The sequence below is a fragment of the Mytilus galloprovincialis genome, chromosome 3 (genome assembly GCF_965363235.1).
Source record: "Mytilus galloprovincialis chromosome 3, xbMytGall1.hap1.1, whole genome shotgun sequence".
NCBI classification, from domain to species: domain Eukaryota; kingdom Metazoa; phylum Mollusca; class Bivalvia; order Mytilida; family Mytilidae; genus Mytilus; species Mytilus galloprovincialis.
In genome coordinates this window covers 72,149,879-72,164,652 of record NC_134840.1, presented here as the reverse complement: position 1 = coordinate 72,164,652, position 14,774 = coordinate 72,149,879, and the positions used below count along the sequence as shown (strand labels likewise).

Here is a 14,774-nt window from a genome sequence, read left to right as displayed (position 1 = left end):
ATAGCAAGGTTGGGTGTTTTCCGTCGTATAATTGACGGCCATCTTCTGTAACACAGTCATTTTATTTTGAATCTTCAATGTGGATAATAATATTCTATGCTGAAAAGTCCATAGAGACGATATGTTTTTGTAGCCATGTGAGTTCAGCCGTAGTCGTCAGTCCGTTGTCTTTTTCTTTTTAAAAATCTTATCCCTTAAAACTCTTGGGTTAAATGAAACCAAACAGTACCCAAAGATTGACATTACCCAAATGTTCACTATAGAATCTTAAAACCTTCGGCTTCTACATTACATCTCAAAACTAAGGGAAAAACAACGTTTAAAGCAATACAATAACCAACATGTCGAGATCCATCTCCCGCAAAATTTTCAGAAAAATTACAATTTTAGAGTTATTGCCCTTAAATGAAAATGTTTTGAAGTTTGAGGTTAATATCTTGAAAAGGCTAAAACAAAAAGAAAAAAAATTCACAGCAAAAATAACCAGAACATCAAGATCTACAAAAAAGTCAGCTTAACTGAAATTGTCTCTTTGAATAATGCTTTTTATCCTTTTTGTATAAACTTGTAGACCAAGAGAATTTTTCAATTTTAAAAATGTAAAAAAAAATTTAGAAACTACCAAAAATAAGTCACTGTCGTAGAATCAGTTAATAGTAAATTGAACCCTTATAGGAAAAGTTGCTCTTATAAGATGATTGCAGAAACCAAAATAGAAAGACACTATTGTTTCGGGTAAGGGTGAAGGTTGGTATACATCAAAACGGAAGCAGGACAAGTCGCCCCACTGGCAAGTCGCCCCACACCTAATCGCCCCACTTTTTCACCAACTCGCCCCACTTTAAAAAAAAAACGCCCCAACCTGGATCACCAACTCGCCCCACTTTTTAAAAAATCGCCCCACATGTGAAATTGGTTAAATCATGTTTAATATTGCTCCTGCCAACTCGCCCCACTTAATGGAAAACGGTAATATTTATAAAATTAAAAATAAAAACTCGCCCCACTTAAATGAAAACTAATCTACACAGAATACAAACAAACCGAAAATTTATTTAATTACTATTATATATATACTGAGATTATAGAATAACTGTATTTTTTTAAGATTAGTTATTTGCATAACAATTGAAAAGAAACATGTTAATTGTATCATAATGCAATATATCATAATAATTAACGGATTTCAATTAACAGCAATTTGTTATCATAGCAATTACCAGATTGATTACTTTTGTCTCTGAATTAAGAATAATTCAACACTAACGAGCAATCAGAGAAAGGCAAATGTTTCTTTCAAGTAAATATCAAAGAGAATGCCTATTCCTACATTTACCATAAGCGTGTGTCGTGTTTTCTATTCATACTTGTACTATTCATAAAGGGGGCTAGTTGACATTCACGTTACCGAAATATTAATACTCACTTCTTAATGCTATATTAAACAAAAAGGAATAATATAAGAAGTTTCTATAAGGTTTTCAATGGGACAGCATCTTTTTCCATAAGTGGGCCGAGTTGGCATGAGTAATATTCACGGAATTTAACTTATATACAACGGGATAACATCTGTTTCCATGAGTGGGGCGAGTTGGCTTTACTAAATTCATCCTGGTTAATAATATATTAATCAGGATTTTATCGTTTTCCATTCAGAGGGGCGAGTTTTCAGGAGTAATATTAACGGGATTTAACACATTTCACAAGTGGGGCGATTTTTTAAAAAGTGGGGCGAGTTGGTAATCCAGGTTGGGGCGTTTTTTTAAAAAGTTGGGCGAGTTGGTAAAAAAGTGGGGCGATTAGGTGTGGGGCGACTTGTCATGGATTCAAAACATTTAAACCCACTGCATTTGTTTGCACCTGTCCTAAGGAACTTGATGTTCAGTGTTTCTTGTTATATATAGTTTAGACTGTTGGTTTTCCTGTTTGAAAGGTTTAACACTAGTCATTTTTTGGGCCCTTTATAGCTTGCTGTTTGGTGTGAGCCAAGGCTCCGTAATGAAGATTGTACTTAGACCTATATTGGTTAACTTTTACAAATTGTGACTTGGATGGAGAGTTGACTAATTGGCACTCAAACCACATCGTCTTATATCTAGAATTTGTAAATACATGTAGTCACAATATTCTGTAAATCAGATCTGCAAATAAGTCAGCATGCAAAAAATCATCAATTTAACCCTAATTTTTAGACTTCTAACAGGGTGTATTTCATCGAAAATTATATATATATATATTTTTCTTATTTATTTCCATAATTTTTTCAAATGTTTTTTAATTTTATTAAGATCTAATAGTATATGTTAACATAATCATCAATGCAAGATCATTTTACTGTTTCCAGCTTATGCATAAAGTAGATGATAACATGTGTTTCTGAATAACTAAGGAGGGTTGAAGAAGTTGTGTGATATACATCGTATCATATTACTACTACATGGGGTTATTGCACAGGCACTTGCCTAAGATTTTTTTTCATCTAAATACCTTTATAAAAGTATTTCGGTTTTAAAAAATCTAAGGCAATGGCTTGAGGGTAATTGATTATATGTTATCTGGTGTAATTGCACAGGCACGTCTCAGATTTTTTCTTTATATATATCTTTATAAAGGTATTTTTGGTTAAAAAAATCTTAGTCAATGGCTTGAGGGTAATTGATTATATGTTTGTTTTTATTTCAGTAATCAATTTAGATTCTATTTATTGTTGTATTCACTTAATGTGTTACGTACTTTGTCTTGTTCATATATGGACATCAATGTTGTCTAGGTCATGGATTATGTCCAATATTAAATCAATAAATCTACAAATTCAGGAATAATTCTCAGTTTATTGATTAATTATCAATTATGTAGGGGGTCAATGCTTCCCCTTATGTGGGAAAATTTGGTTGATTATATAGGGAATCACTGAAGCATAACCAGAGTAGGCCCACTCTTAGGCAGTCAGTGGGCCCCATTCATATGAAAATTTCTTGATCCTCCGCTGCCTATGTAATATCACCAATAATCTTACAATATAACAATTTCTTTACTACCTCTGTACATTACTGGGTTTTGTAATGAGTCAAAGGTTTTAAATCTCATGACTGATTTAAGTATTGTCTAGGTTAGGATTTGATCTTTCAGTATATTTTTAAAATTATACCACTTTAAAAGATCTATGATTTTGTGTATGCATTCCTTTTTTGTCAAGATATTAGGATTGATGCAAACATATCCAGTAATTTCCTGTATTTAATCAGTCTATATGAATGAGGGTCTGGATGGGGGTGCTCCATTTCTTTATTTTTTTCTCTTCATAATTGTTGTCCCTTTTTCTGCAATATTGGTCCCAACCTCATAACTTTCATACTGAGGAATGTGGTGATTATGCCAGATATTGGATAGTTGCTTTTTACTTTATTTATTCCTTTTCAAGACCAAAGACAAAAGGTTAAACATAATGTGTATACACCGGTCTATTCTTTGTTTATACTGTTCCTGCTGTTAATGAAATTTTGGAATTATTGTTTGCGGTAAAATACTAATAAATTATGTTATTACTTTTGATGTCGCTCAAATTATCAGATTTTGATCGGCAATGTTTTTACACCAAATATGACCAGAGGTGTATTGACTGATATTCTGATCATGGAAAACACATTTATATCAAATAATTTTGGATTTTGAACTGCAAGAATTTCAAGGTCATTAATGCTGTCTATCATCAAGATCTATTAAAGTTATTGTCCTAAGGACTTTTAAGGAATAAAGTGTCGACTGATTTAAAAGATTTATTGTATTGAAGTGGTTTCAAATAAATTTTCTATGTTAGAGGGAGGGTTGCATGGGCTTACCACACACTCTTTGTTCTAATCCACTTTTTGTTGTTGTCTCCACTTGTTTTAAATTGTCCATTCCCTTAAAAATTTTGATATTACCTTAACAATTTACTGTTGTTCTCACTTTGCATCATTCTGTAGTTAATTCACATTTTCAACATCTCTTAACCTGATCTAAACATTTTAGGCACATACATGTGGTTTCTGTTCATTTGTTTTTCTTTTAGTTTGTGATAACTTTAACCAAACACGACAGGAATAACACATGGAAGGTCTATCATAAAACAATATGTCTCATCAGATGAAGAACACAGCAGCAAGAGGAACATGAATATGTCCCGTGAAATTGTGGTAATAAAATTAAAAGACCATGTGTTCTAAGTAGTAAGTTACTAGTGGATTGGACTTCAGGAAAAACTATCTTGACCAAAAACTTCACCCTGGAGCGGGACAGACACAGGGATGGACAAAACAAACACCGAAAAACATTATGCCCCTGAGTGATGCATTAAAATCTTTGAAATAATTAACCAGTCGTCTCTCTCTGAAACATGTTTTTGGAGGTCCATTATTAAGGATCTTTTTGTTCTGATCACATGAGAAAATGTCACCTACACTGCCCAATGGCCAGTCTTTTATCTTTTCATATAACAAAAAAGAGAAGTTTTTTTTAGAAAATGTAGTCCTTATGGGGGATTTTTTGTAGAGAAAATTGAATCATCAGCATCTCCTTTGGTGCCAACATTTTTTTTTATCATATTTTCCAATGAAATCTTCGAAAATCATGTTCAACTTTTCCAAGTACCGGTAGTAAATTTAAGTCTTGGCCTAAAGCATTTATGGAAGGTCCTCTAGATCTACGAATTACTGTCACTTAGGGTTTCAATAAAAAAAAAAAAACAGGTTTCTAAAAGCAATACAGTATTTTATTGTAATCATCTTTTTTAAAAGTCTTCTCTGGTATCACACAGGAAAATGTTTTGAAACAAAAAGGGATTGATGAGTCTATTATAGGTATATAAAAACCACTAATTCATCGCCCCATTGCTTTCTATGTTAAATTCTGCTATTTCAAGCATTAATGGCTACTTTGTCTTAAGTTCAAACAGAGTGGCAGTTATTTCATGTCAAAACTGTACCTTATCTTGACTTGTGCTGAAAGAATCAACATACTTTTAATTGCATATTAGAGCATACTGGTTCCCGAAAGTTTGATAGTACAAAAACAGGAACTTCTGATCTCATCTGAACAACAGGCCAAAAATGTGCCCTCCTATCAAAATTTCATATACTTCTTCATTATTCAAGTAAAACTTTCAACAAGGGTTGATACAAAAACTACCCAAATATTCCCACTATTGACAAAGATACAGCTATGCGTAGGAACTATTTTGTTTAAAATATGTACTACTTTCTTGTATGTTCTTTTCGATCGAGCCTGAATTAGTGGTTCTATACCTATACTGGAAACCAAATTATCTTTTTTCCTATGTTATTTCATTTGTGTATGTTTTTTCTACTTCACATTCAGCCCTTTCAAGCAAACTCTGCAGCAATTTCTTTTTCAAGATATCCTTACTATTTTATATTTTTATATGAGAGGAGATTCACTTTGACACATTTGCAAGTTGCATGAATAAATTGCTGAGGTAAACTTGTTGATTTAAACTATGTTTTCTTCCTAATATCATAACTAATCGGTATCATGTAAAATGTATAGATATAATAAAATGAAAAACATTTTAAAACATTTTACACAATACTTTTATGTAGTATACAAATATATGCATGGGTTTCTCCCAATTTCATATAATGACTGTCCACATACAACAACTTCATAAACAATAACTCATCTTTTACAAAAGAGTCTTCAACTGAGTTGACCCAGTCAGCAGTTCTACCTGTTGCATTTGCTAATATTCTGTTATGATGCCTTTTGCTTATCAAGTCTTTTATTTCAATGCCTGTTTGGCTTCCTGATTCCTCATCAATGGCTGTATTAGGTATGTTGCTTTTTTCCTTCTCTAACCCATTCCGATCTGGATTAACAATATCATTTCCCAAGTTAGGGTCATCAACTGTACTTTTAAGATTACTTATATCTTGTTGATGTATTTTCAATGAGTTATCTCCCATTTTAATGTCACTTTCCTGTTTTTGATCATTTTTTTTACTTGTCATTGCAGTGTTATCTGTCTTTGATGGGTTATCTCCCATCTCAATGTCATTTTCCTGTTTTGGATCATTATTTAAACTTATCTTTGAAGAGTTATCTTCCTTTTCTATATCGTTTTTCCCTTTCAAGTCTTTATTTGTGTTTTGGAGATCATCTTGTTGTTCAATTAGCGAAGCGTTATCTCCTTTCTGAATATCAATTTCACTTCGGCTTCTAATTGCATTGTTTGTACGTTTTGAAGAACCTTTTTCATCTGTCTTAATGTCCTTTTCCTGAATAACATTTTCCTGCTTGGATTTCTTTTTCTTAGAAAGAGATTTTAAAAGGAATCGCTCCATTTCAGGACTTGTCAAAAGAACTACAATTCCATCTGGTTTTAGTATCCTTTAAGTACAAAAAAAGACACATGAATTTATTGCAAAGGCAATCAAACCTTTCCCAATAAGCAGTTAGAGTTTATCTGTCCATTTAAATTTTGCAAAGTGTACTGTCCCATTGAATAAATACTATAGTTAATGTTCTCTCTCTCTAGTCAATTCAATGGGAAATTTCAATTTCTCTTTGAAAAAAGTAATCACCCATTGATTTATTCAGCTTTACTTTTTAATTTATTTAAATGGCTTTTCTTTTTCATTTACTTAAAGGACAACGGTAAAATCAAACACTTGTACTGAGAAGAAATTTCATGGAGTATAAAACAGCTGACTATGATGATCAACTAAGAAATAGTAAAGACAGTATATTTGCTCATTCATAGATCTTGTAGAGATTTTTTTTCTCTCTTTTTTAAATAATTTTATTTTAATCCACATGTGCAAAATTTGGCATTACATAATTAAGGGCAATAACTCTTCTTCAACTATATTGTTTCTTGTGTACTATTATTTGTCTGTTTGTCCTCTCATTTATAGCCATGGCGTTGTCAGTTAATTTTCGATTTGTGAGTTTGACTGTTCCTTGACAGGTATCTTTTGCCCCTCTCTTAAGGAAATTGATTAACAAATGCTTAAAATGAATGAAATGAAATACTTTGAAAGTACAAAATATATCTTAATATGTAACAGAAAACTTACTGCAGAACTTAAGGAATTAGATTAATTTTAAATACTGTAGCTAATAACAAGATTGTGTCCCAAGTACACTGATGCCCCATCTGGACTATCATTTTCTATGTTCAGTGGACCGTGAAAATAGGGTAAAATCTCTGATTTGGCATTTAATTAAAAATATCATATCATAGGGAACATGTGTACTAAGTTCCAAGTTGATTGGACTTCAACTTCATCAAAAACTACCTAGACCAAAAACTTTAACCTGAAGTGGGATAGACGGACGAATGAACGTACGAACGAACATACGGACGGACGCACAGACCAAAAAAACATAATGTCCATAAATGGGGCATAAAATGTTCACCTTGTTACTTCATTGAGAAATCTTGTGTAGAAATGTTCCAGATCACAATCAACCTTATATTGTTTCCCAAATGGAGCATCACACAAAACATGGTCTATGGAACAATTGCGTAGAGGCATCTCTGAAAACATAAAATGCTTGATTGAATGTCATTGGTAAATATAAAAGTTGTACTTTTTTGTTAAAATTGAAAAAAAAAGTTATACACTGTATTGTTTCTTCTTTCCAGTGAGTGGTCTTTTGACCTATAGTCAAGATAAGCAAGAGGGGGAGATCTGTGTTGCAATGTATGCACGTAAGGCTGTTATAACCATACCACATTTTTTCTCTTTCTAAAGTCAAGCTATTTGAACTATTGTATTGTTCATTGTTGCTTGTCTTTGTGTTGTATATCTGTTACAGTGAATTTGTATTTTTTCAGGGAATATGTAGAATCACTGAAATCATTAGTAATTATATATAATCCCTGAAAATTACCAGTGATTTTACATAATCACTGAACATTTTAATAATTATTCTACAAATACCCTATAATAATTTCAGGGATTATGAATAATTTAAGAATCCTTTGTTTATTAAAAAAAAAAATATAGACAAGTTATCATTTTTACTTTCATATTCTTGCCAGATGAAATAATTTTGCTTTTAAACACCCAGGGTTTCGAGATAAAGTTGAAGACTTCAAAATTAATAACATCAAGATCCAATATTTGGATTTTACACCAATAAGAATATTTGATTTGATCTATTTGTAAATCCACAGAGCATGTTATTTGTGGTACAAAAAAATGTACATGTAAAACAAATGGTGAAGAAGATTTTGGAATATCTGTTTTTTTGTTTTATTGTTTTTTGTTCAAATTAACAAGAAATTCAAAACAGAGAGATCTTACGCATCTAAATGTATAGAAAAACTAAGGATTGAAAATTAGAACAAAATTTTAGATGAAGCTGGCATTTGGTGTAATATTCTCATAGCAATTCCACAGGGTAAAAAAGGAAAGGGAATCCCAAAAATACATAATGGTAATTGTTCACCAAAAGTTTTAAAAAAAGGATATCGCCTGGCCAAAAAAACATGGTATCTTGCTAGAATCAGTTCGAGGTTTCTAATTCCGGTACCTAAAGATATTTTTAATTCAATTCAATTCAAATCTTTATTGCCATAAAACTACATATTTATAGTGTGTGACTTTAATGAACACTTAGGCGGGTCTAAAAATTTGATTCGATGTGTGAAAGAAAATGTTTTCTAAAATGTGGGTATTGTGGTAAAAACAGCATATTATTTTAATATATTGTGTTTAACATTTTAATTTATTGTGCCTAACATTTAAAAAAAAATAGGAATATCATTTTGATATTTTGTGCTTAACATTTTACAATTTATGTTTATATAGAATGAAATTCAAAACAGTGTGGCTGTGGCCATTGATTGACCCATTAAATTCATTCATTGACTGGGACAATTTAGGTGAACGTTTGTATGTAACGACCACTGCTCACTATGTACTTTTTAAAGACACTTAAACTAAGGGGTCACCAAAGGTTCTCAACACCTTAAAGTAATTCGAAAAATTAATCAGAAATAACACGATGTTTTGATTTATATCAATTATATAAATCAAAACATAAAGGTTATTCCGATTAATTTTTCGAAATATTTTATAATTAAAGGTGTTAAGAAACCTTTGGTGTCCCCACAGTTTAAATGTCTATCGTAGGTACGTCGTGAACAGTGGTCGTTACAGACAAACGTTCATGTAAATTGTCCCAGTCAATGGATGAATTTAATGTATCAATCAATGGCCACAGCCACACTGTTTTGAATTTCATTCTAATGTTATGCTGTTTTAATATGATTTTATAGCATAAATTATTTGGCTTTTATTTATTTTCTTTAATAAATAAAACTGTTTCTCCATTTCAGTTATTATGTATAATCCCTGGCGTTTTTTCTAGTGATTATACATAATCCCTGAAAATTTTAGTGATTATATATAATCCCTAAACTGGCCAGTGATTCTACATAATCCCTGAAAATTTCAGGGATTCTACATAATCCCTGATTATACAAATTCACTGTAACATATCCACTGATGTAGAGGTGTTGGTTGATATTATGGTATGTTGTACTGTCTAATGTTTCACTTTTTCATTGTTATTATTGTTCATGAAATATTTGCAACCACACTGTAGTCTTAATAGTAATATAAATACTTTTTTTTCATATTTTCTGAATTAAAAGACAGAAAGCTTTATTTCAACTAATTTTTGAAAATCAAGAATTTGTCCATAGTACACGGATGCCCCTCTAGCACTATGTGGACCATGAAATTGGGGTCAAAAATCTAATTTGGCAAACTAAATAAGAAAGATCATATCTTAGGGAACATGTTTACTAAGTTTCAAGTTGATTGGACATCACTTCATCAAAATCTATGTGGATCATAAACTCGCACTATCATTTTCTATGTTCAGTGGACCGTGAAATTGGGGTCAAAATTCAAGTTGGCATTTAAGTCAGAAAGATCATATCATAGGGAACATGTGTACTAAGTTTCAATTTGATTGGAAATCAACTTCATCAAAAACAACCTTGACCAAAAGTTTTAACCTAAAGCGGGACAAGTGGATGAACAGACAAAAGGACATACAAATGGACACACAGACCAGAAAACATTATGCCCCTCTTCTATCTTAGGTTGGGCATAAAATAAAAATTTGCTTACCTAACACACTACCCTTAAAGATTTGAACATTTTCAAGTTTGGCAAAGCGAATGTTGTCTGTTGCAAACTTAATCTGGTTATCATCTTTGTCACTGCCAATGTATGTAATACTCTGTAAAAACAATTGTAAAGTACTGATAATGATCATGTATTTATTGAATTGAGAAGTTGCACAGCATGCCCTCAGTTGTATTTCAAAGTATCAAAGGGTGGCAACTGTAAAGGTACCAGTCTTGTATTACAACTCAGTTTCTGGTGCATGTCAAAACATAGAGGGAAACAAAATAGTCCATTTTTTTTCTGAAATTTTTTCTGGACTCATTTTTTTTGTTTGATTATAAGTTTATGCTGAATTGAAATATATACATGTAGGACTCTGAGGTGCGATGGTACTCCATACCCTGATGGTCAGGCTGAAGTGCAAATTATGGTCTACGCTAAAGTATGTTGGGTAACACTCTGAAGTGCGATGGTGACATTGTGAGTTATCTTGTTGATAACTACACTGTTGTGGTTACGTGAAGTGCGATGGTGATCTTAAGCGTGATAGTCTGTCTGCATGTGACATTGAGAAAAAAAATGTTTAAATGAAATTACATCTGACATTAAAAATTGACAAAAGTAGCTGCTAGCCTCGCATTTGAAATATCTTTTAATTTCTGTTCAGTTCCAACCAAGACTTTACAATCTGAATTTGTTTTAATCTAATTTATAATTTGCCAATTCTCCTTAAAATGGAGTCAGAAAATATGGTGAAGAAGATTGAAAATAAAAAAGGTTCAGAGTCTGGTATAGATCTATATAAGATAAAAAGTAATCCTAACGTTTTCCACCAAATTTTTTTAAATAAGCTGATTCGCCGCTGACATGGAGAATAAAATAAATTGGAAAGTACACGTAAAGGAACCAATCAGGTTATTTTCGGCCTAACATGTTGTAGAAAACTAAATACTGTAACCACAATAAAATAAGGCTGGAATGACAGTGTACTTACAAATCAGGATTTATCTCGGAACTACAAGAACATTATATCAACTTGATATAGCAAAAACATTGCTAATACGATTAAGTAAGTTCTTTATTAAATTGTCCACACAAAATCATGTGAAGCATACTTGAAGAGGAGTCAAAATTAATAATTAATGTTAAGCTCAAGCCATTTCACTGACAAGTTTGCAGCGAACACGGTTAAGCTCATCTGCAAACCAAGTTTATCTTTTGCCGCTATGTTCCCCATGGTTTGACGCCTGACAGAGTTTTTTTTTTTTTGTAATATCCACTGAAAACTGTTCCAGACTAAAATTGTTAGTTACTTTATTTATCCTTTAATCAAAATGAATGCAACTTTCATCTACTCGCATGAAACTTTTATCAACAAAATCTGATATTCCAGCCTACTAATCCCTGTTTTATTCTGTATTTTGTTGTATTTGAAAACGTCACAATATTCAAACGTCAAGCCAAACCTACGTACTTCAGCGAAAGGACCATAGTACTTTGGTGCGGACCATTGTACTTCAGCATGACCATCACACTTCAGCGTCCCCATCACACTTCCGAGGCCTACATATAAAGATTTTATAAAAATCTTGCATCTTTTGGGGATATCAATCCAGGAAAATGGAAGGATATCATGTTTACTGGAAGTGGTGCGGCCTAGTAAAAACAGCAAACAGAAAGTAGAAAAATAATGTTTTGACTTCAGGGTTACAAAACATTTTATTCTTCGTGGCGTGACCCACTTTTTCCCCCGATTAAATCACAATTTCACATTAGTACATACATGATATGAACATGAAATTATTTTTCTATGTAGCATTTTGTATTTTTTTATTTTCAAAGATCAGCTGTTTTGCAGGTAAGCTTATGGAGCAGTCAATTACAAGACTGCAACCTAAAGTCACTACTACTAAAATAGAGGTATTATGAGGTCAATCGAAAATATTTTTAATATTCATTTATTCTAGATTCAATCATTAAAATTTTTCTGTTTATCTGCATTTGTCAACTGGTCATACATGTCATAGTTCAATGTTATGTAAAAGTTTTAGTGAAATATCGCAGATCAATAGATATCTTATTGTATTTTATTTAGTCAATCATTTTGGATTAACACTCGAGTTTAAAACATGTTCAAAACCAAATTCTAACATGACGTCCTTCAAACGCTTTGAGTACACACCCGTGGTAAAATATGAATATATTGTTAGGGTTGTTCCGATCGTCTCCCACGTCATATGCTTTTTTATGAATGAGCTACCCGACGTCATAGAACGTTGACATCAGAATATAAGCATTTTACGGGAAAATACATGCTTGTGAAACAGAAAATCATCACAACAAGGAAATGTAAACAAACAATGCTAAAATGTGTTATATAAGCCATTTTTGTAAACATATAAGACATTTAAGTAAAATTATCATTTAAATTCATCCAAACCCATCTAAATATGTTATTTTAAATAGTTTAAGCATGTCACTTATCCAGTTTGCTTCGTTCTTTTACGTCAATTTAATAGTGCGTTTATTCAGGCCACAATTAAAAATATTTCAGTTTGCCCAAACCCGACCCATGATGACTGGGTGTGGGTAGGTAGGTAGGCAAATTCTTTTTTTTTTTTTTTTTTATCAGAATTTGCATCAAAATATTAAAAGATCTTAAAACAGTATATCTTTTTTTTCCGTCAAACCTTTGTAGAGACAACCAAAAGCCATGAATTTAAAAACCTCTATAAATAAATTAGTCTACTATATGATTTGTATCCTGAGATGTTTATAACCCTGACAATTGCTAGCTGTGTGAAAGGGCTGGTAGATTTATGAAGTGATTTTCAACAGTTCCATCAACACGATGTTTGTGTAAAAAAAATATCAGCTGATTATGTAATGATTAAATTTGTTTGCATTTTTAAATCCTATTTCTATTAAAATAGATTAAATGTCCTAAAATATTTATATGCATTATTATCTACCATCCTTAGTTTGTGTATTTTTTATGTTTTGAAAACAAATTTATATTTTACATTATCACACAGGTAAACTAATTTGGCTATAAATAGATCAAAGCATGTTCTGTAGAATCTCCAAACTAAAAGATTTTTTGTTATAATTTTATTTCTTTAAATAATCAAGTTTAAATTTTTGAAAATAATCATTATTGATAAAATATAATTGCATAAAGTTAACGTTTTCTGAAGACTATTTATTTTTAGGTAATGGTTCTAGAGGCTTCCATAACATGTTTTTACTTTTGCACATGTGAAAAAAATATTTCTGACAAAAGTCAGATTTCTCTTGTCAAAAGGAATTTATATTGCAATAAATTATTCAGAAGGAGTTACATTCAGTTAAGATTATATTTCTGATTCTGTACAGCAATTATAGTTTGATCAAATTCTCCCAAACAGCAATGTACTGATCTTGTCAAATGAGACTTGTAAATTTGAACTATTTGAATAAAAGTGCATCTAATTTACATGATAAAGGAAAATTATAATTAAAGACAACAATTTATCAAGAAATAATTCCTTTTTATTCAGTAAAAACAAAATCTTCTTGCAAGATTGTAAATTCGCAACTTCCGGATCCATTTCCTGTCAGAACAACATTGAAAATATTCGATTGAACATGGTTTTGAACAAATCTACCTGAATATTCTTATCAGATATTCGATAACACGATGAAATTAACATTGAGCATATAGGTAAGGGTTTGGTAGTACAGACAACTACAGCGTAAAAAAACTGTGCCACTTCACATATATTTTACTTCTTTACGTTCGTTAAATCAGAAGATAAAAACAGAGAACATCGAATATCGATTAACTGTGTCTCTTATACGCTTTCATTTTAATCGTATTCACAGTTACTTTCAAACGCAAAGACGACAAACATTAAGTTTTGTACGATGACGGAGCGGACCCAAAAAAAATCCGAAAAAAAAAAAATTCTTCAAAAAAACGTCAAAAAAAAAAATTTGAGTCAGCGGGTTTATTTTGGGTCGGTCGCGTTTGGGCAAACATACAATCTTTTTATTTTGGCCTCATGGGAACAGCAAATAATGCCTTCACCTAGAGCGCTTCAATTAAAAAAAATGCTGTATTTGTCCTATTAGAATCGAAATAATTCAAGGGGGCTTGAATATATCTAGATTTTACCACAGGTTGTCCCTTTATGCCGATATTTTACCCCTCGCTATCGCTCAGGGTAAAATATTTGTCATAAAGGACCAACGTGTGGTAAAATCACGATATATTCAAGCCCCCATGAATTATTTCTTAAGTCACTGTCAGCAAACTAATCTATAGTGTGATTTTTGCATCTAATCTCTACTATGAAATTTAAGGAAAAGAAAATTGTTAAATTTAGACAATCATAACAGGAAAAAATTTAACTTTACCTTATTTTCATGGGCGGACTCCACCAAAATTGTAGCTTTTCCACACATTGGATCCAAAACAATATCACCACTCTGCAAACAATGGAATGTATTAAGTTACTAATTCTGTAAAATCCTGTAGATATTAAGGAACTGAATTTATTTTTTCTGTCTCAAGTACTGTAACTGTAATAAACACATGGACTTCACAGTAACAAGTTATGAAATAATTTTTATTTTTTTTTAAAC

The 14,774-nt window shown here is 31.6% G+C and overlaps 1 protein-coding gene across 1 annotated transcript in view; it reads right to left on the bottom strand.

Moving 5' to 3' along the window:
- Positions 1–5,560: 5,560 nt before the first annotated feature.
- Positions 5,561–14,774, bottom strand: part of LOC143068855 (uncharacterized) — a 28,498-nt gene continuing 19,284 nt past the window's right edge. Inside the window, exons 7-10 of the mRNA XM_076243195.1 lie at positions 14,547–14,618; positions 10,149–10,260; positions 7,417–7,537; positions 5,561–6,384 (exon numbers count right to left, since the gene is read on the bottom strand). Coding sequence (XP_076099310.1) covers positions 5,577–6,384; positions 7,417–7,537; positions 10,149–10,260; positions 14,547–14,618 — 1,113 coding nt within the window. The 3' untranslated portion in view covers positions 5,561–5,576. The remainder of the gene's footprint in view (positions 6,385–7,416; positions 7,538–10,148; positions 10,261–14,546; positions 14,619–14,774) is intronic.